At 43.5% G+C, this 26,392-nt stretch overlaps 1 protein-coding gene across 1 annotated transcript in view; it reads left to right on the forward strand.

Annotated features, from left to right (window-relative positions):
* Window positions 1-26,392, forward strand: part of TMPRSS7 (transmembrane serine protease 7) — a 59,622-nt gene that overhangs the window by 13,856 nt on the left and 19,374 nt on the right. Inside the window, exons 5-10 of the mRNA XM_075908545.1 lie at window positions 1,518-1,711; window positions 3,263-3,301; window positions 9,125-9,353; window positions 14,656-14,783; window positions 17,050-17,162; window positions 20,353-20,459. Coding sequence (XP_075764660.1) covers window positions 1,518-1,711; window positions 3,263-3,301; window positions 9,125-9,353; window positions 14,656-14,783; window positions 17,050-17,162; window positions 20,353-20,459 — 810 coding nt within the window. The remainder of the gene's footprint in view (window positions 1-1,517; window positions 1,712-3,262; window positions 3,302-9,124; window positions 9,354-14,655; window positions 14,784-17,049; window positions 17,163-20,352; window positions 20,460-26,392) is intronic.

Genomic DNA, 26,392 nt, shown 5'->3' on the forward strand with positions numbered 1-26,392 from the left:
ATAATCAAGAACTGAAATCTTGGTTGCCACAAGAAAGTATGGGGTGATTTGACTCTATTGATTTAGTTAACCTATTCAAAAGGGTTACTGAATGCTATTTTGTACCCATTCGAATGTGGCTTATTTTAGTTGAATTTGTCTGTTAGCTTAATCCAATTTCTAACTTGAAATAAGTGCAGCAATTCTTTTAAGGAAAGTAAGACCTTGCTTGCACTAAAGAGTCTGTCAGAATAGCAGTACAAGCCAAACCTCTAGTGCAGGTTCAGTTTATTCCAGCAAAAGAGCTGTTGTACAACACAGAATTAAGTCTCCTGATAAAACATTCTATGCTGACACAATGACTTTTCCCCCCTGAATATCTGTACATAAAGGATTTTGCTGGAATAGCTATAGTTGTTAAAGAGGTAAATAATTTTATTTATTTATTTTTAACACACTATTAACTGACACAGCTGTGCCAGCAAAACTTTTTAATAAATAGACCAGGTTTAACTACACATGTCAAGTAATTTTCTACCTGTATAACTCTGTTCACACTTGGGCTACATATACACTGCAGGCTTCTTGCACAAGAACTTTTTGTGGAAGAGATCTCCCACAAAAAGTTATTGCACAAGAGTACATGCACACTGCCATGTGCTTTTGTGCAAGAGATGTGCTTTTGCACAAGAGAGCATCTACACTGCCATGGACGCTCTTGCGCAAGAAAGCTCTGATGGCCATGTACAGAATGGCCATCAGAGCACCTGTGCTTTTTCTGATTGGGGTTTCTTGTGCACGAAACCTCTGTTGTCCATCCACACATGCCTTTTTGCGCAAGAGCTCTTGCACAAAAAGGCATATTCCTTGTAGAAAGAGGAATAACTCTTGCACAAAAAGTTCTGTCTTCTGGCGATCTACTGTACTTTTTCTTGCACAAAAACAGGCTTGTAGTGTGGACGCTCCACGAGTTTTTGCGCAAAAACAACTATTTTTGCGCAAAAACTCTGCAGTGTAGACGTAGTCTTGGGCTTGTAGCAGTATAACTAAACTGGTGGTAAAATCTCACTCCAGCCATATAGTTCTACTGCTATAACTTTAAAGAGTAGATAGGTGTTAGCCAGGGGAGCAGATAGTAGATCGATAGAAACTTAGTGCTCTTATGAAACTTAGAGATAGGTTTAAATAGTAGTAGAACTTGTTTTGGGATATCAGAGTGTTTTTTTTTCAAGGATAACATTATTGGAGAGATGATCTTTACTTTTATTCCTGCTTCATTCTTTTGGGAACCAAGCCAATTCCTAATTGGGTGGAAAGATTTCCGTTTGCTTCAGTAGAATGTGGCTCTGAAAGTTACTCTAATGATTTATAATCTTAAATAGTGTCTTCTAAAGAGAAAGCAAGAAGGCCCAAGTGTGTCAAAATAATGTACCCAGATATAAAACGGGAAACCCACTCTTGTAAATCACCATCCAGAAGCCCATGTAACTGTCCAATCACTGCAGAGTAACTGAATCCATATGTACATTTCATTTCAGTAACAACAACAATGGAGGCCTTCTTGTTCATTTTTGGATCGTATTTGTGGTACCACAGGCTAAAGGCCAAGTGTTCTGTGAGGACTGTGTGGCTGCCATTTTAAAGGACTCTATTCAGACAAGTATCATCAATCGGACCTCAGTGGGGAGCCTTCAAGGGCTTGCGGTTGACATGGACTCCATTGTGCTGAGTGGTCAGTAGTTGTAACTGTCTGTATCCTTAATGACTTACTTCATGAATTTGTCTATTATCCTGGAATAGTAACTGTTACAAAAATACCAGGTCTCCTATCCCTTGCTCCACTATTAATTTACAATAGAATCAAAAGACAACATCAAGGCCGTATTTCAGGTGGAAGATGAGACATAGGTGAATACCAAAGTTCCTAAAATTTGGGATGGTTTGAATTCAGTTCAATGTTGTGGCATCATAACAGTGAATGTCCTGGTTCTATGTGACACAAATCCCAGAACTCAACAGAACATTAATTCAGTCTGTTGCCTTTACTCTAAGGCTGCGTCTAGACTGGCATGATTTTCCGGAAATGCTTTTAATGGAAAAATTTCCCGTTAAAAGCATTTTCAGAACAGAGCGTCTAGATTGGCAAGGACGCTTTTCCGCAAAAGCACTTTTTGCGGAAAAGCATCCGTGCCAATCTAGACCCGTTTTTCCACAAAAAAGCCCCAATTGCCATTTTCGCGATCGGGGCTTTTTTGCGGAAAACAAATCTGAGCTGTCTACACTGGCCCTTTTGCGCAAAAGCTCCGAACAGGAGCAGAATAGTATTTTCACAAGAAGCACTGATTTCTTACAGTAGGAAGTCAGTGCTTTTGCGGAAATTCAAGCAGCCAGTGTAGACAGCTGGCAAGTTTTTACGGAAAAGTGGCTGATTTTCCAGAAAAACTGGCCAGTCTAGACACAGCCAACGTGTCAAAAAAGAAGAAAGGCAAAGAGCCACATTTTCATAGGTTACGATCCTTCTAACCCATATTTGTCTAGAAAGGTGGCAGGTCAGGAGCCATGCACACCAGACTGTTGGAGGAAGTAGAAGACCTCTTGCTTAGAGGACTCTTATTCTAACCCACAGTCCATCGCTCTTGTTTGGGGGAATAGGAGTCTTCTGTCTGAACTTTGACTATGATCTTCCTTATTCACCCTCTGCTGCCTACTGAAAAATCTTACATGACTGACAACTAGGCAGTTTTTATCCTGTAATAAGGGACCAATCTCGAGCATATGGAACATTATCAATTCCTACTGCCTTCAGTGGCAGCTGAGTACTCACTAGTTCAGACAATGAAGGGGTCTTAAAATTTTGGTGGGGACGAGGACACAGATGATGCATTTTTCAGTGCACGATGCTCTATATCAGATTACCGAATGTTAATTGAGCAGTGTGGCCCTGAATATCTAACACACAATTATGTGTTATGACTTTGTAGTGGCCATATAGCAAACTCTTCAGGTATGTAGCCTGGAAAGAAAATTTGGGTTTCTGATGATTGGCAGTTGGGCAGAGTGGATGGATTTTCTCAATGTTGAATCCCCTTAAAAGTTGAGCTGGAATAACCAAGCCAATATAAATTGCTTCCACAGAATTTTCACTGCTCTTTCTCTGTTCATGATATTCAGGGGTCAGACCCTCTGTGCAGAGTATTTTATGGGTTTGGCTAGAGTTCAAGTTGAATTTTTGAATTCCATGTAAAATATGAGCAGATTCACTTTAGTTTCTTTTCCAGTGCAGCTGGGCTTCGAGCCGATTACTCTTCAACAACTGGAACAGGTAATTCTAGGTTTTTAAAAAAAATTGTTTGAAGAGTCACTGTGTCTTTCACTTGTTATGAGATGTGTATTCAGCTTTGTTCTACAAAAGTAAAATTCAACATTGGCGCAAATGTGTTAAGCGGCCATTGCAGTCAATGGGGAGTCTTGCATGTACTCAAGCACAGAATCTGTCGGAAAGTATTGTTTGGTAATATTTTGGCTGATACATTGATACTGGTTTGTGATGTGCTTTGTCACTACAGCTGTGTGAAATTCAGAATTTTAGGGGTGTATTCCTCCATTTTATTTCCTCTGAAATTACATAATGAGTTTAGTGTCTGAATGAATCCCATAACTTAAAGCAAATGTTACTCAAAACTGCTTAGTTTTTCCTTACTTATGTGTTGATACTTAGGTTCATACTTTGCCATAAATCAGTTACTTGAAACTTAGATCTCATTTGCTAAAAAGGTTCAGGTAATTGATTATTCTTGGATTCATTCTGGGCTATTGTAGCCGTTAGCGATGGGTTCTGAGTGGAATTTCAACAGGCTTTTTCAGTGTGCAGCAGATCCATGTATGGGACTGAAACAGTATAACGTGTGTTTCTCACATTCCAACTCCATGGCAGTGACTATAATCAGATATTATATTAATTTAATCATGTATGTAAATCCTCTAGCTGGGAAATGGGGAGGGGAGAAGGAAAAAGAGCTGCCTTTGATATCACCAAATGTTTGAGGTGGTCTCTCCTAAACAGGAATGAAAAAGATGAGAAACCAAATTTTTAGACCTCGTTTGTCCACAGAATACACCCACTGTATAGGTGGGAGTAGTTGGTAATAGGTATCTAAAAGAAGTTTGGTACTGGAATACCATGGGGCTGCAGGTGAACATTGAGATAAATGGCCAGAATGGTCTAGGAAAACCTTCACTGGTGCGATCGTGAGTTATTGTAATCGTTTACTCTCACAGTTACTAAAATAACACACACAAGTACTGTACTCAAATGAAATTAATAAGAATTAGTTGTCAGCAAAGCTGATACTGTCCTGGGGGAAATGAACAATCTGGTATCAGTCACAGTGATTTTTTGTGGCTAATAACTGCACAAATTCTGAGGATAAAATTGCAGCTATAAATTGAGTTTGAAGTATGTGATGCTTACGTATGCCATTCATGTGAATATTCATGCACATTTGAAAGCATCAGAAATATTTGCTTTTTCCAGGATTGACTTACCACTGATTAGTCATACAGCTCTAATAATATACACTGCAAAGAAAACTGATGGGCAACTTTTGTCACGCTTTTACTACCACTGATCATGTTAAGAACAATGTATAATTTGGTTTACTAGTTTCAATATCGAAATACAGCTGCTTTTGCGTTCACCCACAGATGCCTTCACAAATATGCCGGGAAAATTTTAATTGATGTTTTAAGAGGATAACTATCTGAGCTGAGGGAAATTTTGCACTTTGAATTTCTAAAGATTGAGGCAAGCTTTGCTCCAGTTCTTTTGCATTCATGCTTCCCCTTCTTTCCTTCCAAGAATTACTGCAAGAATTTCAGACAGGAATAAACTGAAAACCCCAAAACTTTTGGAATTGAAACCAAGGCTTTGATGGTACCATAAACTTGCTCTGTTGAGCTTAAGGTTTGAAAACTGTAATGGTACTTTCCAGTGAGTCTGGTTCAAATTTTGATTTTGTCATGGACTGAAACCAGACAAGTTGGATGTGGTTTGGGGCTTTCTTGGGGAATGTTGCACTAAAGTCTAATAATTTACACTATTTGCTCTGTAAATTTAATGGCAGAATTGTTAGCTTGTTTCTTTTCATATGTAGAAGAACAATAGATAGGTCAGAGAACATCTGTCTGGGGTCTTACCATGAGTGCAGGGGACTAGTATTGATTTCTTGAGGTCCCTTCCAGTTCTAGCATTCTATTACTTTATGCTAGACACTTGAATGTTCTGAAGCTTAGAAATCAATGCTGCATACTAGTAGCAACCAGAAATCTCATCGGTTTATCCCATAGGGCTGGTCAAACTTTTCTCATAGGGTATGTCTACACTACAGCATTAATTTGAGTTAACTTCATTCAAAATAGTTAATTCAAATTAAGCTAATTCGAATTAACACATCTACACACAAATTGCATTTCAAAATAACATTTTGCTATTTCAAAATAGCACATCCACACTGAGTGGACTCTGAATCGGAGTTAAGGCTGGCCGGAACCAGTGCTGACAGGACACCAGGTCAGGACCTCCTGTGTGGGGCTGCTGCCTGAGGCTATCTGAGGTCCGTTCTTAAAGGGACCCTAGCCGCCCATCCCAGACAGACAGTTCTCAGGTGTCTCTGCTTGCTTGTCTACCTCGATGAGGGACAGCAAAGCATTTGTGTCTTGGAGTGCTCTTGTTGCCCTCACTTGGGACCCCACAGCACTCTGCAACATGGAGACAGAGCTGCCCCTGGGCACTCTGGAGCGTCTTGTAGATGCATTACCATCAGCCTGGCTGCACTTTCTGCAGGCTGCCATCTGGGGGCTGTCAGTATCCACGGGGCCCTGCGGGAGAGCTTCCACCCCAAGGAACACTAAGAGTCTCCGTGGTCTGCCCCACTGGGGGCTTGTCCCTCATTCCTACCTCACGTCCTTCCCTAGCCCTCCTTCCTAATGTCAAATAAAATACACATCTTCAAAAATATAAACTCTCTTTATTTAACACAAGTGAGTGGGGGGAGGCGGATGAACCTCTGGGGAGACGGGGAGAGGGCAGGAGAGAAGGTGGGAGAGGGGAGGAGGAAACCTGGGAGGAGGGATCTGGAAAGGGGAAGCAAGGGGAAGAAGGGGAAGGGGAAGCTCAGGGGTGGGGAGGTCTCGCTGGGCCACATGTCTCCCAGCATGGCGGGTGTGGGGGCCTTGGTATCCCTGAGGGGATGGGAAGGTGGAGTGTGTGGAGGTGGGGGTGTGGAGATTGAGGAGGAGGGTGTGGCGGTTGAGGAGGGAGAGGTGGGAGGAGGAACGGTAACTGGGGGGGCCTCAGGCGCGGGAGTGGCATGAGGCAGCACGCTCTGCACCAGGGTCTGCAGATGGGCACCGATGGCACGACCCTGGGCAAGCAGCTCCTGCCGGAACTCCCATTCTTCCTGCGCCTGCTGCTCCGTTATGCAGGTCTGGGGTCACAGGGCCACCAGGTGCTGTTTATGGTACCCCTGCAGTGTGGCGGTGGTCCTGGAGAGCCCTCGGGTGTGGGAGGATGTCCCGGGCAGAATGGTGCATCCTGCATGCGCAGCAGGTGCGGCTGTGGAGAAGGAAGAGAAGTGGTCAGTTCTCCCAGGGGACACAGTGGGTGAAGCCCAGCCCCCCTCTGCGAGGTGAGGATGACCATGCCCTGCACCATCAGAGCCGTTGTGCTTGCACAGAAGCCATGGTCGGAATGTCCAGCTATCCCTGAGAGTGGGAGGTGCCCCGAGACTGCACCCAGGCCCCTGTGCCGTGTATAGTGCGGCTGAGGTGGGGGGAAATGTCCCCTGCCTCTCTTTAGAAAGGGCGTGTGAAGGGAGGACGTCAGGCTGTGTCCTGCCTCGAGGTCAGGAGCATGTCAGGTCTCTTCACACATGCGTGTGTCTATCAGGCCATGGCCCCTGGGTGTCACACAGCTGGAGCCACCAGCCCAAGGGTGGCATGGCATGTGCTCCCATGTGCATAGGTTGCTGCATGATGTGTGATAGGCAAGGCCCATGCATGCGGTCCCTGGTCTCCCTTCCCGCCCCGCCCCTCCCCATGTAGCTGATGGTAATGACACTTACCTGGTGCGGCTTCCCTGGACAACCCTGCTGACTCCGGTGCTGGGACAGCTTTCGGGTCCTGCCAGTGTGGCACCCTCTGTGGTGGGCCCTCCAATCCTGGCTTACTGCCCCCCAGGGTGGTACAGACCATTCCCCCCCGCACGATTCAGTTGAGGGCAGGGAAGTAGGGGCAGGTGTCAGCCCCTGTTGCGGTGCCACCCCTGCTGGCCCTGGCATACGCCTGGCGCAGCTCCTTTACTTTGAGGCACACCTGCTCCTGGGTGCTCCTGTGGCCCTTTCTGGCCATGGTGACCACTGTGCGCTCCTCCGCCTAGCGCAGAGATCATGGACTTTGGGGGCCTCCCCCCAAACCTCAAGGAGATCCATGATCTTCGCACTAATCCACGAGGGCGCACGCCATCTACAGCCCCTGGCTGGCCCCTGGGTGCTGGGGGATTGGGCGGGGGATGGCTGGCTGCCACTGGATGGCATTGTGCGGCCATTGGGTGAATGGCTGTGGCTGCTCATAGACTTTAAGGTCAGAAGGGACCATTATGATCATCTAGTCTGACCCCCTGCACAGTGCAGGCCACAGAATCTCACCCACCCCTCTTAGAATAATCCTTTCACCTATATCTCAGATATTGAAGCCTTCAAATACTTTGAAGACCCCAAGATGCAGAGAATCCTCTAGCTGTGATCTGTACCCCATGCTATAGAGGAAGGCGAAAAACCTCCAGGGCCTCTGCTGGCAGGCCTGGCTCTGGCACGTGGTGTGTGGCCAGAGTCTACCCCTTTAAGGGCTCCAGGTGTGGGGAGAAGAGAAGAGTTTTCCTGGTTTGGCCCAGAGTGGCCACCAGGGGAAACTGGGAAGGGCTGGAGGCTCCCTATTTGAATTAACTGTCTACACAGCACTTAATTCAAAATAGCCAGGGGGAGATGTGAGTTTTGCAGGGCCCCCCTTTGGAGAAAAAAATAGAAAAAAGGTGTCAAATGCGCAAATTGAAGGCTATTTTCATATTAAATGTGAATTGGGTAAATTTGATAGAAACTTAATTTAGTTGGATAATTTTTATTTTAATTATATTGTAAGTCATTCTTAAACAAAATTCTGCATTAATAATTAAAACTTTTCATTTGTATTTAAGTTTCCTCCCCCTCCTGCCCCTCTCTCTCTTTCTCTTCTCCTTAGTCGTCCCCCTCCTGCCTCTCACTTGCAGAGCCCAAACAGCTGTTTGGGCCCCGCGTGGCGGCCCGGCTGAGCAGCACAGAACTCAGCCGAATGCCATGGCGGGAGGCGAAGGGGGGCGGGGTGGTGGTGTACACGGCCAGGGGGCGGGACCTGGAGCTTCTGTCACGCCCTTTGCCTCCCGTCCCCTGGCCATGTACATCACTACCCCACCCCCCTTTTGCCTCCTGCCGTGGCGTTCGGCTAACTTCTGTACCGCATGGCCAGAAGCAGCTCAAGTGGCCATTTGGGCCCCGTGTGGCGGCTTGGCGTGGGGCTTATTGCAGCGCGGGGCATGGGGCAGCCGCCCTGCTCGCCCTGCCCTATATCCACCGCTAGAAATGGCTATTTCGAATTTGGCGTTACTCCTCGTAGAATGAGGTTTACCAAATTCGAAATAAGCGCTCCACTATTTCAAATTAAATTAAATTCGAAATTGCAGTTTGCATCTCTAGACGCTATTGAAGTTAATTTGAAATTATGGCAGTTATTTTGAATTATCTTTGCAGTGTAGACATACCCATAGTGAGCAAATAATTTACCCCTTCTCTCTATTGACCCAGGAACCCTTAACATGACACATGTATTGTGCAAATAGCAGCTTTTCAAAATGGCAGTACTTTAATTCCAAATGCTCCCTCAAATATTTATTCATATTGATCATTCACCATGCTTTTTTCCCTCTGAGTTTTCTCGTGTCTATAACAGACCTTAATCATATTTTGTGAATAAGGATGTATTGACATAGTTTGTTTACAGTTCCCTATCCCATGCCTTACAACACCTGATTCCTATTGAAAATGTGGTATTCCTACAGGAACAAATTGCATATATGATCTGTATGCAGATCGCCTGCATCAACGCTTTCCACTGGACATCACTGCTACCTCAGGGAGGATGCTTTGTTATTTCAAACTGATTGCATTAGTGGGCCATTTAATACGTCTGTCAATAGTATCTATTCAGATTGAAGCAGATAACTGCATTACGGACTCACTTACCATTTATGACTCCTTGATGCCAATCAAAAGTAAGATACTCTACCGGTATGTATATATTTTCCAAAAGAAATCTTTGGTTCTGAAGCTTTTCATGAGATTTGTGTTTCATTGTTTACTTTAAGTACTTACTACAATTTGTGTTCTGTGCAAATGATACCCAATAATGAACCTAATAATCTTACATGGAAAAAATGAGTAGAAAAACTGGTCTTGCTAATGAATAGGCACTTGGAAAGTGATAAATATTAACTTAGATAAAGAAGTTTGAAAATATAAAGCTTGTTATTAGGCAGAATTTCCTATTTCCTTTCAGGAAGCGTGTGTAGGATGGAAGACATGTCAAATTAGGAGAAGTAAAACAAAAAGATGTATCTGCTTTCACTGCCCAAGAAGCGGGTGAATGAGTGGAGTAGGTTTTGTGGACACCAATTTACTGGAAACTTTACTGAGATTACTGGCTTGGTTCACATGGTTTACCAGACCATTGTTAGTGGCAACGTCCTTGTTAGTCTTTCTGGAAGTGATCCTGTGAAGGACCAATACCGCTTCCCTGAGCCAGCCAGACCGTGGATGAGTTTGGAATGTTAATATTTTGCTTTTTAGAAAGGTGACAGAACCATTTGTTTTTCTTACTGATCTTGTCAGCTGTAATCTTGCCCTCAGAGTTCTGGCAAAGGTGTGTCATGCTGTATGCACCCAGGAGCAACAAAAGCTCCCTAAAAGTGGAGGGGGCAGTGTGCCACCAGTGCCCAAACCATGATGCTCCTCCACCCCCCCCCCCCCCGGATCCTTTCTTCCCCTCGGTCCCCTTCTCAACCTGTTCGCTCATGCTTACAGCTAATAAAGAGTGGGAGGGCCTACCTCTGCCACTCTAGAAGTAGGGGGCCATGGCCCTCTTGCACTCCCTGACCCCCCCCCCCCCCCCCCCCGTTCCAGTGCACTTGTCTGGAGTGGCTCTCAATAGTAAGTGACTACCTAATAGGGCAGGCATCAAAAATGAGGCAGACTCCCAAAGTTGGTGGTATGTTCTCAAAGTAGATTTTTACCAAGCTAGTAAGAAATGTAAACTCTGGGATCCCAGTACCTATTTTCTCCAGTCTGTCTTGTCACCTAGACACACAACATGGTGAGAAATGGTCATTTCCAGCAAAAATCATACCACATTCAGATTGTTTCCAGTCCTGAGAGGCCCAGGGCCCCATGGGTGAAGCCCCAATCCTTGACACTCCCTGCACGGCTGAATCAGAGCCCCCAAGTCCTGGTGCTCCCTGTGGGACAGACACCCTGAGCCCATGGGTAGAGTTGGGGATGAGGAGGATATTGCAGGGAAAGTTTTCAGAGGTATTTCCACATTTCTCCGCCATTATTTTACCTTCCCCACTCACGAGGTAGGATGCCAGATGCAGGCAGTCCGGGGCAGCTGCTGCTCTGGCTGGTGTCATGAAGCAGGCAGCAGCAGTGTTCTCTCCTCTCCTGATGATTGAAGCTGCTGATCAGCACCCAACACTCTTTGCTTCCCCAAAGACAGCTGGTAAGATGCCCCCTGAGTGGGGAGGCCTGTCTCCGTGGCTCACAGACCCCTCTGGGGAGAAGGGATTGCCAGGGAGTGTCCCAGTACACGGCTCCTCATTCCCCGCCCCTATCTATCTTGAGCTGCCTCCCTACCTGCACCCAGCCTCTAGCTATCTCTTCCCTGCACCCTAAGCTGTTTTCAAACTTTTTGAGCTAAGCCGCCCACCTTTGCAGCCAATTTTGTAATAAATGAGCTAAAGGTTTAACAACTAGGAAACAGGAATGCATTAGTTACTGGTTAAAACAAGGAAACATAGGGTATGTCTACACTGCCACCCTAGTTCGAACGAGGGTGGCTAATGTAGGCATTCGAACTTGCAAATGAAGCCCGGGATTTAAATATCCCGGGCTTCATTTGCATGTTCCCGGGCGGGCGCCATTTTTAAATGCCCGTAGTTCGAACTACCTGCCCGTGGCTACGTGTGGCACGGACTAGGTAGTTCGCATTAAAGCTCCTAGATCTGCAGGGAGGTTTAACTGTGGTTAGAATTAGGAGCTTTAATGCGAACTACCTAGTCCGTGCCGCACGTAGCCATGGGCAGATAGTTCGAACTATGGGCATTTAAAAATGGCGCCCGCCTGGGAACATGCAAATGAAGCCCGGGATATTTAAATCCCGGGCTTCATTTGCAAGTTCGAATGCCTACATTAGCCACCCTCGTTCGAACTAGGGTGGCAGTGTAGACATACCCTATGTTTCCTTGTTTTAACCAGTAACTAATGCATTCCGGTTTCCTAGTTGTAAAACCTTTAGATCGTTTATTACAAAATTGGCTGCAAAGGTGGGCGGCTTAGCTCAAAAAGTTTGAAAACAGCTTAGGGTGCAGGGAAGAGGTAGCTAGAGGCCCGCCCGGGAACATGCAAATGAAGCCCAGGATATTTAAATCCCAGGCTTCATTTGCAAGTTCGAATGCCTACATTAGCCACCCTAGTTCGAACTAGGGTGACAGTGTAGACATATCCATATACATAGTAATAAGTTAGCATCTAAATTGTAAGAGTTGCTGTGATCTGTCTATTCAAAGTGTCTTTCCTGACAGACCCAGGAAGATCCCTGGGAATCTCTGGCTTCACTTTAGAATCTCTGACCTTTTGGAGTTCAAACAATGAAAAAGATGTAGTTTGTTCATGCCTGGGATTTTTATTTCCTTCCCCAGCATTCGAGATGTGAAGGTTTCCTCTTCATGGGAGGGATCAATCAACAAAGTCCTTGGAGGTTCCGCAATGGTTTGGCTAGTGTTTATAGGCCCTCTTTAGGCTTTCTCTACACTGGCAACTGAGCAACAAAACTTTTGTCATTCATAGGCACTTAAACCTGCCCCCCCTTCCCAGCCAAAACTTTTTTTGGGGTGTGGGGGAGGCAAGTACTAATGTAAACAGTGAATTCATCAAATCAATTATATTCAGCAAATCTTGGTTTCATAAGGCTTCTCCAGGATATTAGCTCTTAAAATATTATGATTTTGTTAAACATTTCAACAATGTCAATATGAATAAAGAAATCTTATTTTTCTTGCCCAAAATCTAAACTACCTAGAGAGATGAGGACTTAATTTGTATTGTTCAGCTTTTTGTGTGTTTAAAATTCTAGGGGAAGCCAAAAATGTCAATGCTACATGAGGGAGGAAAGGAAGCGAATTTAGAGGATTAAATAACATGTCCCTAACCTCTTAATCAGTCTCTGATGGTATAAATGACTGAGCCAATTTGGCATCAAAATGGTTAAGCAGTTGAAGAAACTACCGAAGAGGAGAAAAAACGGGGAGTTGATTCAAACAATAATGAAAAAAGAGGGACAGTTGGGATGTTTAAGGAATTAAAAAAAAATGTAATTTGGGAAACGTTCTTGTTATCAGTTTTGTTTCTGGCTGCAGCTGAGATGAGTCCCATCATACCTCTGACTCATTCAGCTTTGAGTTCTATAGAAGTATCAGACTTGGGCAATTTATATTTATTGAGGAAGCAAGTTTTGGGAGTTGGAAATGTGAGTCAGACTAGAGTATGGAAGGGCATGTGCATTACTGGAAGTTGCGGGGATTAAATGTGTGTGTTGCTCTCTGAAATGCCACAAAATCTGACCCAGGATGAACTTCTCACTCTCTCAGTGTTATTTTGTAACTGAAAAGAATAGCACGGTGCAGTTGCTCAGAAGTGACTTAAACAGTGTGTGGTTTATTTTCAGTATTCAAATGGAAAACCCCCAAACAGCTCCCCCGCTCTAAAAAAGAAAGTAAAAGTAGAATCATAGGGTTGGAAGAGACCTCAGGAGGTCCTCAAGTCCAAACCCCTGCAAAAAGCAGGACCAGTTCCAGTCCTTTGCCAAGATGGGACTGAAAAACCTCTCGGGATGGAGATTCCGCCACCTCCCTCGGTAACCCATTCCAATGCTTCACCACCCTCCTAGTGAAATAGTTTTTCCTAATATCCAGTTTAAGCCTCCCCCACTGCAACTTGAGACTATTGCTCCTTGTTTTGTCATCTGTCACCACTGAGAACAGCTTCTCTTTATCCTTTTTGGAATCCGTCCCCCCTTCCCATAGTTAAGGCTGCTATCAAATCCCCCCCTCACTCTACTCTTCTGTAGTCTAAATAAGTCCAATCCCTCAGCCTCTCCTCATAAGCCATGTGTTCCAGCCCCCTAATAATTTTTGGTGCCCTCCACCTGGACTCAGGCAGCATATAATCAACAGGTGGAACTCCTTGCCAGAGGATGTTGTGAAGACCAGCACTTTAACAGAGTTCAAAAAAGAACTAGATAAATTCATGGAGGTTAGGTCTATCAGTGTCTAATAGCCAGGATGGGTAGGAATGGTGTCCCTAGCTTCTGTTTGTCAGAGGCTGGAAAAGCATGACAGGTGAGGGATCATATGATGATTACTTGTTCTGTTCACTCCCTCTGGCCACTGTTGGGAAGGCAGGATACTGGGTTAGCTGGACCTTTGGTCTGACCCAGTATTGTCATTCTTATGTTCTTATGACTCTCTCTAGTGCTTCCACATCCTTTCTGTAATGGCAGCCCCAGAATTGGATGCAATACTTCTGACGTGGCCTCACCAGTGCCGAACAAAGGGGACTAATGGTTTCCCTCAGTCTGCTGGCAATGCAATGTCTGCAAATGCAGTCCAATATGCCATAAGCCTTCTTGGCTACAAGAGCACACAGCTGACTCATATCCAGCTTCTTATCCACTCTAATTCCCAGGTTCTTTTCTGCAGAACTGCTGCTTAACCAGTCGGTCCCCAGCCTATAACAATGCTTGGGATACTTCCTTCCCAAGTGCAGGATTCTGCACTTGTCCTTGTTGAACCTTATGAGATTTCTTTTGGGCCAGTCCTCCTAATTAGTCTAGGTGACTCTGAACTGTATCCCTACCTTTGAATTACCTCTCCTCCTAGCTTAGTGTCCTCTGTGAACTTGCTGAGAGTGCAATACATCCCCTCCTCCAGGTCGTAATACAGATAGTGAACAAAACTGGCCCCAGAACCAATCCTTGGGGCAGTCCACTTGATACCAGTCTCCATCCAGATATTGAGCTGTTGATCACTACCATGGTAGCAAACCATGAGAGAGAGCTTCGCTGCACACTGACCTGAAAAGAGAGAATAGCATGTGCTTTCCCAGCTAGGCAAGATCAGTGATTTTTAAAATAGGGTTTGGATGGAAGATGGCTTTATAAACTTGGTTGTTCCATGGAAACTTTGCACATTTAATAACAAGAGTATTATGCTTTTAATGCAAACTATTCATTCATGTGCTGTCACTGTTTTCCCCTTAGAATTTGTGAACCAACCAACTCGCTGTCATTTGTTTCCACAAATAACCTGATGCTGGTAACATTTAAGTCAACAGAAATACAGCAACTGAAAGAAGTTCATGGATACTTTGAGGTCATTATGCAAGAAAGTAAGTTGCTATTTAAATGTATTTGTATTTGTCATGGACATGCTACTCAAACTCCATAGCTAGCTGAAGCTGGCAATGAAATTTGGATAGCTCTGTGTCAGTCTCTTAGTTATTCTTTCTCTTTTGCTGCCCATATCATCTCTACCTCTCTTATGTTCTCCACTCATTAGTATCTCTTCTGAATTGTTTGCGTCATACTGACTTCCGATCTATTTTTTCCCTTCCTGTCATCAGGTCTGTTTAGATGAACTGTTGTTAAGTGAAGCAGTCAGGGAAGTATATTTAAAAACAACTTGATGGAACTTGTATTGCACATGCAACATGTTACATACTCTGATATGCCAGTAGATGGAGATGTTGCATTAACTGAATGACTGTATCCTTTGGTATATATGGTTGTGACTATTTTCTTCCACTATTTGATCTGAGGAAGTGGGTCTGGCCCACGAAAGCTCATCATCTAATAAACCATCTTGCTAGTCTTTAAAGTGCTACATTGTCCTGTATTTTGTTTTGTCTATAATTAAGGTTCACAGGTGTAAAATATTTCTTCCACAGCTTTCTTGCTAAGACAACATTATTTATAGCAGGGAGCTCTTTGGGATCACAATGTAGAAGTATAGGGGTATGATTTTTGACCAACTGGAGGACTACTGTCCATTTATAAACCTAAACAAATCCTGTGTTTGGACATGTTGTAATGAATCCTGATTATGGGAGAGCTTAAGAGGCAACCCAGGAATGGGGCCCCATTGTACTAGGTGCAGTATAAATATAGGGCACTAGACAGTCCCAAAGAGTTCACAGTTTAAATGGAACAGACGCACGGTATGGAAATGGGTATAATGGACAAGTAGAGTGAATGATGTGATGGTGGCAAACATTATTTTGGTGCCACAATTTTATTTTTGGCTTGTGGGGTGTATGTTGGGGAGGGGGAGTTAGCAGAGAATAAACTGCATGGAATGGAAACTGAAGGGAGAGGGAATATTGAAGGGTAAGTAGGGAGTGAGGTTGAGGTGCAGAGATGGTGAGGGAGGGGCAGTAGCAAATAGCCAATCAGTGAAGGGCAAAGAAAGTCCAGTCTCTGAGATCATCTGTATTCCTGGGTCTCTTCTTTAGCTACTTCTGCAGCTGCTCTGCAGGTTGGAGTTTGACTGGCAGTATTGAGAATAAAGGTATTCAGCATTAAAATTGTGTGGTGTTTTACTCAATATCTTGCTTACTTTTTATATTGCTTTGCTTGGGCAAAGCAAGTTTTAGATTTTTGGAATTAGTCAGTTTCTTTTCAATTTCTCTTTGAGGTTAAGGGGTGACTTCATCAGACTAAAAGTACTTGCTTGGGGAACAGAAATTTGATAAAAATGGCTTACAATCTAGCAGGTGAAGATATAACACAGTTCAGTGTCTGGAAGCCGAAGCTGAAACGGACTTGGAGATAAGCCTAATTTCTTAACAGGATATTTAACTACTGGAATAACTTACTGAAGGTCATGGTGGATTCTCCTTCAATAGTAACAATTCAAATCAATACTATATATGCTTTAATTCAAACAGGAATTATTTTGAGAAGTTCCTAACCCCTCTGTTATACATGGGAGAGGGGAGATGGATCATGAAATATAATTTCATTTAACCTGTTTGGCTTTATAAAAGAGATTTTTTTCATGCATTACTACCTTGGTGATGGGTTTTCTTTTTTGTTACAAATATCCTTCTTGGCAATATTTAGATCCATATAACTAAGCTTTCAGACAAAAATTCACTGTTTCTTACAAATCCAAAATACAGCTCATTAGTCTGACAAGGTCTGGTAAAATGGTATCTGTGAGCCACCTCTGCTTTTGAGCTGCAGAGTGTTGGCCTGAAGTTGTGTGTTGGCAGCTGTGGAGGACTGAACAGCTGGTGTGTGAACTGGTGACTTTCCTGTTCTTGGAGAGGAATGGAGTGGATGTTTTGAGGCAACCTGCTTTGGAGCTTGCCAGTTCGGCATCTGCATTTTCAGTGCCACTCTGCTGCTGCTATTTTTTTACAGCTCTGACCTCTGTTGATCTTTTGCAGGTGGGCCAGAACACAACACTTAAGTTGTCCTGTTGCAGAGTCAAACGGACTGAAGCTAACTCTCTCAGGTGCCACAGGAGTACTTGATGTTTTGAAAGTTACAGACTAACATGGCTACTTTCCAGCTAACTTAGACCCTTTGTCCCAGTTTTGAAGGCTGCTAGATGTTTTAAATTAAACTTCACCAAAATATTTCTTGTTTTAGAATGCGGCAAAACAATATTGACACAAGAGAGAACTGGCTTTGAGGGGAGAATTGTGAGTCCATATTATCCAAGCTACTATCCTCCAAAATGCATTTGTACATGGAACTTTCAGGTAATGTTTATTATTCTTTAGGTATTTTCCATAATTTAGGCAACAGAATCCGTAGAGTTGGCTGAAACAAAAGACAGGACTATCTGAGGAAGTGGGTCTGGCTCACGAAAGCTCATCACCTAATAAACCATCCTGTCTTTTGTTTCAGCAAGACCAGATTAACATGGCTACGTCTCTATTACTTAGGGCTGGCCAAACAGTGCTTTTTAATAGATATTGAGTGATGTGTTTCCTGAGAAAAGAGGTCGTCCCCTTATAGAACGGCTGTTGCTGAATGCATGCAATGCACTGGGACCTGTAGAAAGTAACCACTGAAAGGCCCAACAGAAAGTGGCATCTTGAAGCAGACAGGCAAGTCTGCCATAACAGCAGCTGCAAATGTTACTTGAAAAGACAGGAGACTTTCCATGAAAGACAAAATCAGATTTATTTGATAACAATAATTATTCATAAAATGCTCAGACATAAATAATTTAACATGTGCATGTGTGATGAAGTCGCTAGCATAACAGAAAGCACGTTCTGTCTGGTGCCATTCACCTGAGATGTTGGGCTGGATTGTAAGCACTCAGCATTCACAACTGGAATTACATTTTCCACCAGAGTTCAGCACCTCTCATTATTAACACTAAAGGCAAGTTTTGGGTTTTTTTGTTTTTTTGTAACACACCTAACACTCGCTTTACTGCTGAAAGGGAAGCTCAGCTGTTGTTGGAAATCTGGTGCTATTTGTGATATGAGGGAATAGTCGCTACACTAGAAAGAAACAATGAGTCTGTAGCCTGTAGGGTCTCTGCAGTCATATAGGATGTGGGAGACCCAAATTAAGTTTCTGGTCCAGTGACATGAATTATTTCTGAAAAGTGGAACAGATTCAAGAAGAGAGTATGAGCGTATCCAAGCTTCTAGGGGCATGTGTGTAGTTCCCAGCTTGAGAAGATGTAGCTGCACTACCTTGATCACACCCAGTGTTCTGGAAGGAGTGTAGCTGTGGCATCCTGAGTACTTGCTGTTTTGAGAAGTGTGCTCAAAGCGATTTTTCCATGTGTCACAGCGGCTATGCTCTGTTTTTAGTGCAATAGTTCTGTTGCAGCTAGCCTCAGTATTTCTCCTCATGCTGTGAATTATGCCCATAATTCAAAGTTTAGACCTATCTTCAGAGAACAAACACCACATGCTAGATGTGCCGTGGTTTTGTGTAACTCGCAGTTGGAAGGTGCACAAATACGATTGTTGTGAGCATGATATAAAAACCTATGTAGAATAGAACAGAGCGTTTCATGGTAGGGTATCCCATATCTCGGTGACAAAGGCTATCTTTTCACATGCGGAAAACACAAGTTAAAATCTCTTTTCCACCCCTAGGCGGGGGGGGGGGGGGGAAATTAAATCCCTATATCCCCAGTTAATGTCCTGTTCCGTGGGCTAAAGGTTAGGAGGATGACAGTGGAACCGCCACCTCCTCTTCCTTCCCCTGCTTTGTGATGCCAGCTTGAAAAACCAAAATGTGTAGGTAATATTGAAATGCAATTGTACGTTACTGATATGTTGGATTTTGTTTTTGTTTTTGTTTTTGTTTTTTGAAACTATTCTGTAAACGTGGCATAATTCTCAAATAGTTTTGGTTCTACTGAAATTTCATTTTTTTTAACCTTTAAACTATTCACCAATTTTTTGTTCCACCCAGTTGTCTGGTTGCCAGTGCTTTTTTTTTACCACAGGCAAAACATTTTTCCCTAGTATTTGTTCTCAGTCCCTTCCTTTGCATTCTGTGATGTATCCTGCTTCTTCTGGAAAATGGAAGCCCAAAACCTGTTTAACATATCTCAAATCCTAGGTACTTGTTAAGCTTCAGAAAACAAACAAAGAAGAGGCAATGTAGATAGCAGAAGAGGTGTACAAGGGGAAGATTAAGAGCTGAGATCTACAAAGCAATTGTGTATTAAAAGTGGTGACAATTTTTGAATTTTATGAGGAAGAAAGTTGAAGAGATTCAAAATGGAGAGTAGCTACTTTTTTCTGGTGGTAGGATTTTGAGTAGGGTTGAGGTGGAAAAGTAAAACAAACAGAATATGGAAATGAAAACAAATTTGATTTGTTGGGAAGTTTAAAATAGGCAAAGGGAGCTAGGATTTTTCTACATTGGTTTTAAGCTGTTCTGACACTTCAGTAGAGTGAGCCTAAATAGACAGTATTGGAAGAGTGGGAAGGGATGAAAACCTAAAATGAGTTAAAGGAAAGGAATCAGAAAATGTTATTAACTACTCTCTCAAGGAGTTAGGGAGGAAAAAGGTGAGGTAGAAGTTAAAATGGAGTCTTTATATGCATGTTAGAAAGTTGACTCTAAAGTCAATAAGCGAGAAAACAAATAAAATGAACTACTTGGGTTGCTGGAGGTATGAAGGAAGGAGAACTGGGGATATAGTGAGCTGACTTCAGACTGCTGAGAAGACATTCTGAGAAGCTCTTACCTTGTCCCCTGCTGTTCTTATCTCAACAGACCCTCACAAAATACACAGGAATTGCTTTTTGGTTGGAACGAACTCTAGCCAAGCACTGCTAGTGCTGTACTGTGCAAATGACATACGTGTGGCCAAATTATACTTCCCTTATCAGTAAAAGACAGGGTTGAGGTCATGACTACTAGCGTTCAGTAACTTGTCTTCCATTCCTGTAAAATGGAACCTCTGTTGATTAAGTATGTCCGGGGCATTCTGAAGCTTAATTGGGTTTTAAAATACTTTGAAATCCTCAGCATGCTGTTATGAAATTAAATAAACCATAACCTTGGAGAAGAGACATAGATGTACCTCAGTGCCTTAGCTGTCAGTCAGCCACGGCTGTCTGCCCCTGCACTAATGAAGTTGGAATAGTCAGAGGCCTTTGATCTCCCTTTGAAAGCTGTATTCCATATATGGCCAGTAGCTGTTTCAAGAGATGAAAGGATTGTTTGCTTAAGAGGGATGGAAAGCCTGCAGCTGCACTTGGCCTCTGCCAACCTCTGCTTTTGCTGGCAATCTGAAAAACTGTCAGCCCTGCTCAGGTGCTCACTGCTGAGCTGCAGAAGCCAGTGCACGCGTGTAGGTTGGTATCCTGAGAGCGTAATTGCTGTTGAGACAAATAGAAGGATTTTTGTAATGCCCTGTGTGCAGAAAATGTTTTCACTGGCATTCCTGCTTGTTTGCTATAGACTCCTCAAAAGAGCCTGGGGATAGCACTGAAGTTTCATAACTACACTGTCAGTGAGAAGAGCATTAAGGGCTGCGAGCGGGGATGGTGGAGAATTAATGAACACATGTAAGTATTTCCACACTGGTATTACACTATGAAATGTCAGTAAACTCATTCACACTATTGAGGCATCTGGGTTAGTAGGCCTTAAAAAAAGAAAAGGAGGAAGATGAGAGATGGATAAACAAGCATAGCATCTGTAACATGCCCCTTTACTTGGAATGATTGTGTAATTATAGACCTAAAATTGGATATTTTTGTAATTAAAAGAATAGCTAGGCTGAAGAGAGGGGTGCACTCTCTCTCTCTTTGTGTAAGAGAGGAATAGAAGAACTTGATGAAGATGGATGTCCTATGAACCATGCAAAATAGTTTTGGGTTCACTAAGTTAATCAAGCTAATTTTTTGGGGGTAAAACTTATTAACCTGTAATGCAATTTGATGATTGCTTGCAAGAGAGATTGAGTTTAATTGGAGCCTAGTGAAAGCATATCGGGTATCATGGGGACATTGAGGGAAGGTGTGGCTTTCTGTCCCCATCTCCATCCCCCACCTAAACTGCTAAGCTGGCATAGATGGGTACCCTGTGTGTGTGTCAAGTTGGGACCTACTTAAAGATACATAAAGCTCACTAGGTAGAACAAGGGGACAATGCCTTTCCATTGTTATAACCCTATAAAGTTAGTCATTTAAAAGAGAGTCTTTAGCTCCTTCTGAAGCTCTGGCGTTGACCTTTGATGGAAGCTGGTTGCTGGACTACATGGACACTAAGCACTTCCCAGACCAAACAGACATCCTGTAACATGTCCCTTCCTGTGTTCCTGAACTAGTTATAAGGTACCTGTGACATCCCCTATGGTACAGTCTGGACTGTGGGACCATTATGCCCCTCAGTTCTCCAACTAGAGGTGGCTTTTACATGGCTTCACAGTGAAAGCAATCATTTCTGGCCTGCTCTTGCACAGCCTCCAGCACATAAGTTACTCCAAGTGATACTGTATCAGTGCTATGACTAGCCATGCTCAAACTATAATGCAGAGCAACTAGGGTGTCCAGATGGCTTAACCAAAAATACCAAACACCCCCTTTACCTCCCTGAAAAAGGGGGAAAATTCTGTTGAGGAAAAAACGGGGGAAAGGGGGAGTCCAAAGTTGTTGAACAAAAAAAATCCTTGTTAAGCTAAGCAAATAAATTAAAAAACAAACAAACAGTGTGGCCCCTTTAAAAAAATGCTTTTAAGGCTTTTTGGCCCTAACAGGCTGCCAGCGGCCACCCACCATCTTATCTCCCTGCTCCAGGCTGGACAGCTCCCCTGCAGAACCTGGTAAGCACCCAGGATTTTCGCCTCCTGGCTGGGAAAAAATCAGCAAGTACCGGACATTTTAGGTGTCTGTTATTTTCTGAATTTTTTTTTACCTGACAGGAGGTGAAAATACCAGACTGTCCGGGTCAATACCAAACACCTGGCAACCCTAAGAGCAACACCAACAAATTCCCAGTCCTAGACTTCTCCCCAGAAATGTGTGGTTTGTACTGCTCAGCTCTCTCCTTGACAATACAAACTTATAGAAAGTCTGTGTTGTTAATAGAAAATGATATGTACTAATCCTGTTAGCTCCAATTGAATTTCCCAAGCACTTGTGGTTTAGATAAAATAATGAAAGAAGTATATTGGCTACAGAAAGATAGATTTTCAAGTGAATACAAGTAATGAGGCATCAACATCAGAATTGGCTACAAGAAAATAAAAAGTAAACTGCAAACTAATATCTAAAGCTAAATGAATTCAAAGCAAAGGTTTCTCTTACCACAGGCTTCCACAGTCTTATTAGGTCCATTCCTTTTGGCCAGGATCTGTTCCCTCAGTTCAAAATTACTTCTCTTGTCATTGAGGTAGTGGTATTGCTGTGAGTAGAGGGAAAGGGAGAAGTATTGGTTCTTTTGTTCCTCTTTGTTATAGTTCTCTTTTTCTTTGTAAATCATCTTTAACTGAGGCTCAAGAGATGGAAAGTCTGTGTAAAAAGGAACCCCTTGCCCAAATGTAGATTTCTTGCTCACTTTTTTTTCTTGCCTAAGAACAGCCTCTTCAGCAAGTGATGGTCTATTGGACTTCTTTGGTACCTGACTGAAGTGTAAATTTGCCTTTCACCTCTGAGGAACTAGTCTGTGCCTGTTCTTCGAAACTTGGAACATGTCACACAAATTTTACGGGACACTAATGGTCAGCAAGATATCAAGTTCCAAATGTACAGGTGTTTGGGCAACAGAATGGCGAATTAATTTTAATGTTGATAAATGCAAAGTAATGCATACTAGAAAAATCCTAAGTACATACAAAATGATGAGGACTAATTTAGCTATAACCACTCGAGATAAATATTGGAGTCATTGTAGATAGTTCTCTAAAACCATCCACCCAACATGCAACAGCAGTCAAAAAAGCAAACAATGTTAGGAATTATTAAAAAAGGGATAGAGAATAAGACAGAAAATACCTTATTGCTTCTATAAAAATCCACGGTATGCCCACATCTTGAGTACTGCATACAGATGTGGTCAATAATGTATCTTATTTTGAGATGAGGCATTGGAAAAGTTTCAGAAAAGGGCAACAAAAATTATTAAGGATTTGGAATGGATGCCATATGAAGAGAGATTAAAAAGACTGGGCCTTTTCATTTTAGAAAAGAGGAGACTAAGGGGAAAATGATAGAGGTCTATAAAACAATGACAGATATGGGGAAAGTGAGTAAAGAAAAGTTATTTACTTGTTCCCATAATGTAAGAATTAGGGATCACCAAATGAAATTAATAGGTAGCAGGTTTAAAACAAAAGGAAGTTTTTCTTTATGAAGCGCACAGCCAACCTGTGGAACTCTTTGCCAGAGGATGTTGTGAAGATCAGGACTTTAACTGGGCTCAAAAAAGAACTAGATACATTCATGGAGTATAGGTCCATCAATGGCTATTAGCCAGGCTAGGTAGGAATGGTGTCCCTAGCTTCCCTAGACACCTAATGGTGTCCCTAGTTTCAGAGGCCGGAAATGGATGAGAGGAAGGGGATGGCTTGATTACCTGTTTCTCTTCACTCCCACTGGAGCATCTAGCATTGGCACTGTCATAAGACAGGATACTGGGCAGGATACTAGATGGATCTTTGGTTTAACACCACAGTATTGATGTTCTTATGTTCTTTTCTCACAAGGCATACTTTGTACAAAAAGGATGAACATAGGAAAACAGACAGTCCCATACTTTGAAGGATTTAGGATATTAGAAGACTTCTGGAATGATTTTTGTATCCACTGTGATACTTGAAAATGAAGCTGAATTGGGGCTTCATTAGTAGCAATCTCTACATGTGTTAGAATACTTTTGATCTGACTGTTTACAATCTGATTCATAAGATTTTCTTTTTAATGTCCCATGCTAATTTTATTTTAGTGGTTTATTTCTCAAATGTGAGGCCTACGGCCATATTGTTGATCTTGATAACCTGGTGATATTTGAGCGAGGGCTGGGCCAAATTCTCCATTGAAACTATTTTTCAAAGGAAAATCAGGTGTTTAACTAAACACACTTTTGCAGTGTCTCTCTGCTGGTATAAAAAACTTTGGGTTTTTTCTAAAAACTCAAAATCTGTCAGCTTTTCAATGCAAGGTTTTTTATTTTGTCAAAATTGTCCATGGGAGGGAAAATAAACATACCTCTGACCAATTCTAATGACAGCAGTAGCTATGTTGGATAAACCTGATTTAACACATTGTTGGAGACTAGTGTGGTTTGAGGATTGGGTTAAAGACTTTGAATATACTACAATTGTCTCTTCTGACTACATGGGAGTGATGGTTCAGGACCCCTGGGATGGCCACTGGAGTAATTAAGATATCACTAAGCCTTCTCTGCCAGCCTGGGCCCCCTTTTTTACCTGGTCTTGATGAGCCAGGCTCTCAAACCTCCTCCAGCAAAGCACACGGGCAGGGTCATGCCCAGCTGCAGATACTGACACTGAGATTAGCTCTGGGAGGAGATGATTTCTCTCTCTCTCTGTATCTCTCTCTTTGGGGCACAAACCAAAAGTTATATGAAGTTTACCTCCTTCCTCAATGTGAAGGCATGCACTGCCTCTCACCACCGTTCCCCCATTAAAAATTACATAAACTGGGTTATATTATGAAGAAGAGATCATTTTATTAACTATAAAAGGCCTGTTTTAATTAGATAAAGAGGTGGCAAACAGGGCAAAGCAGATTACTAAGAAAATAATATCAAGAACGTAAACTGAGCTAAATTCTCTAAAAAACCTGATTACAGTGACAGACCCAGGCTAGCTGGCTGTCGCACTCTAATGAAGGGCAGGTATGTTGCGTACTGGATAAACAGTTTTTCTATTCCCTGGATCAACTCTGTCTGCTACCCTGTAATTAAGTCAGGCAGACGCTTCAGGCTAGTTAATTGCTGGCCTGAAGAAGCAGGCTAATCAGATATTGAGGCTGCAGACAATTAAAGTGGGGCGGAGGGGGGGGGGGGGAGAGTTGCTTTAAAATGTCTCTCCCCCCAGCCCCAGGTAAGGAAGGGAGAAGGAGAAGAGGGATGGCCCAAGAGGTGGTAGTGTTTTGTGGAGAAGCTGAGAAGGGAAAGATTCATTCAGGTACCAGAGAGAAGGTACTAGGTGTGTTCAAGTGTCTCTTTGGATGGGGGAATCAGGAAAAGCAAACTGAAGATACTGATTTTTTTTTTTCCTCCTCTCCTTTGCAATATATAGAATCACCATGAGGCAGGATTCCTCTGCTTGATTCCCCCAACTCCCTCCCATAGAACAGTTTAGCAGTCCAAGATGCAGGTGAGGATCAGGTGACCTGACCCTTCAGCATTTATAAGGTGGTAACAGCAGAGCCATCCCAAGAGGAGTGTGGGGCAATCTCCTCCTGCCCCAAGCTTCACCTTTGCCCCTTCCTGCCCCTGCCTTGCCCCTGTGCTGACCATAGTTCACCCTTCCCACCTCCCATCACCACCTCATCTCCACCCCCACCCCACACTGCACCCCTTCACTGAAACCCTGAGAGAAAGTATACTTCCGCTATGTTCTATTTGTATCAGAAGCCTATGGAATGCCACACCACAATGGGATGTCTTGAATGTGGAGTGGGGCCCCCTTATGTTGAAGGAAGCTGAGGTGTGGAGCAGATCTCTGTGAGCTAGTGGGGGGGCTTGGGAGTCAGATGTCTATTAAATGTGTGCATGCTCTAGCAGGCCTACTCCTTCCTGTCATCGCTCCACTCTCCCTCCCTCCCTCCCCATGGCATCCCATCCCCTAAGGACATGGCTTTGGTTTATCACCATGGGGGGAGGGGAGCAGGCACCATGAAGTGGTACCGGTTGTGCCCTCCTACCCTGCGCTCCCCACGGCAGTAGGAGCCATGGGGAAGTGACGCACCTACTCCGCTTCCCCATGGCTCCTGCTGCTGCAGGGAGTGTGGGGGGGGAGGGGGGTATCCAACCACTGCTGCTGTGTAGCACCAGGCCCTAATCTCTGAGGTCGTATCCTCAAGGGATGGGGTGTCATGGGGGAGAGGGCAGGACAAAGGGTGGGGCTTGAGGAAGAGTAATGGACAGCCCCTTCCTCCAGCCTGCTGGTGCTCCTGGGCTGAATGGTGCAACTCCTCTGGGTGGGGATGAATTTTGAGGTTCTTAAAGAGACGGGGGAGATAATTGGCTACTAGACCAAGCTTGCATCTGACGAAGTGGGTCTTTGCCCACGAAAGCTTATGCTCCAACACTTCGGTTAGTCTATAAGGTGCCACAGTACTCCTCGCCACTTTTGCAGATTCAGACTAACATGGCTACCCCTCTGATACCAAACCAAGCTTCATCATTATGGCTGCCATCCCACCCTCTGTTAAGACCCCTCAGACCTTTGTCATTTTTTAGAGATATCCTGGCCAGAAAGGGACCCAGATGACCTGCCTATCAATACCGGCTTTTGCTAAGTCCCAAA

Source organism: Pelodiscus sinensis, chromosome 1 (genome assembly GCF_049634645.1).
Source record: "Pelodiscus sinensis isolate JC-2024 chromosome 1, ASM4963464v1, whole genome shotgun sequence".
Taxonomy (NCBI): Eukaryota; Metazoa; Chordata; order Testudines; family Trionychidae; genus Pelodiscus; species Pelodiscus sinensis.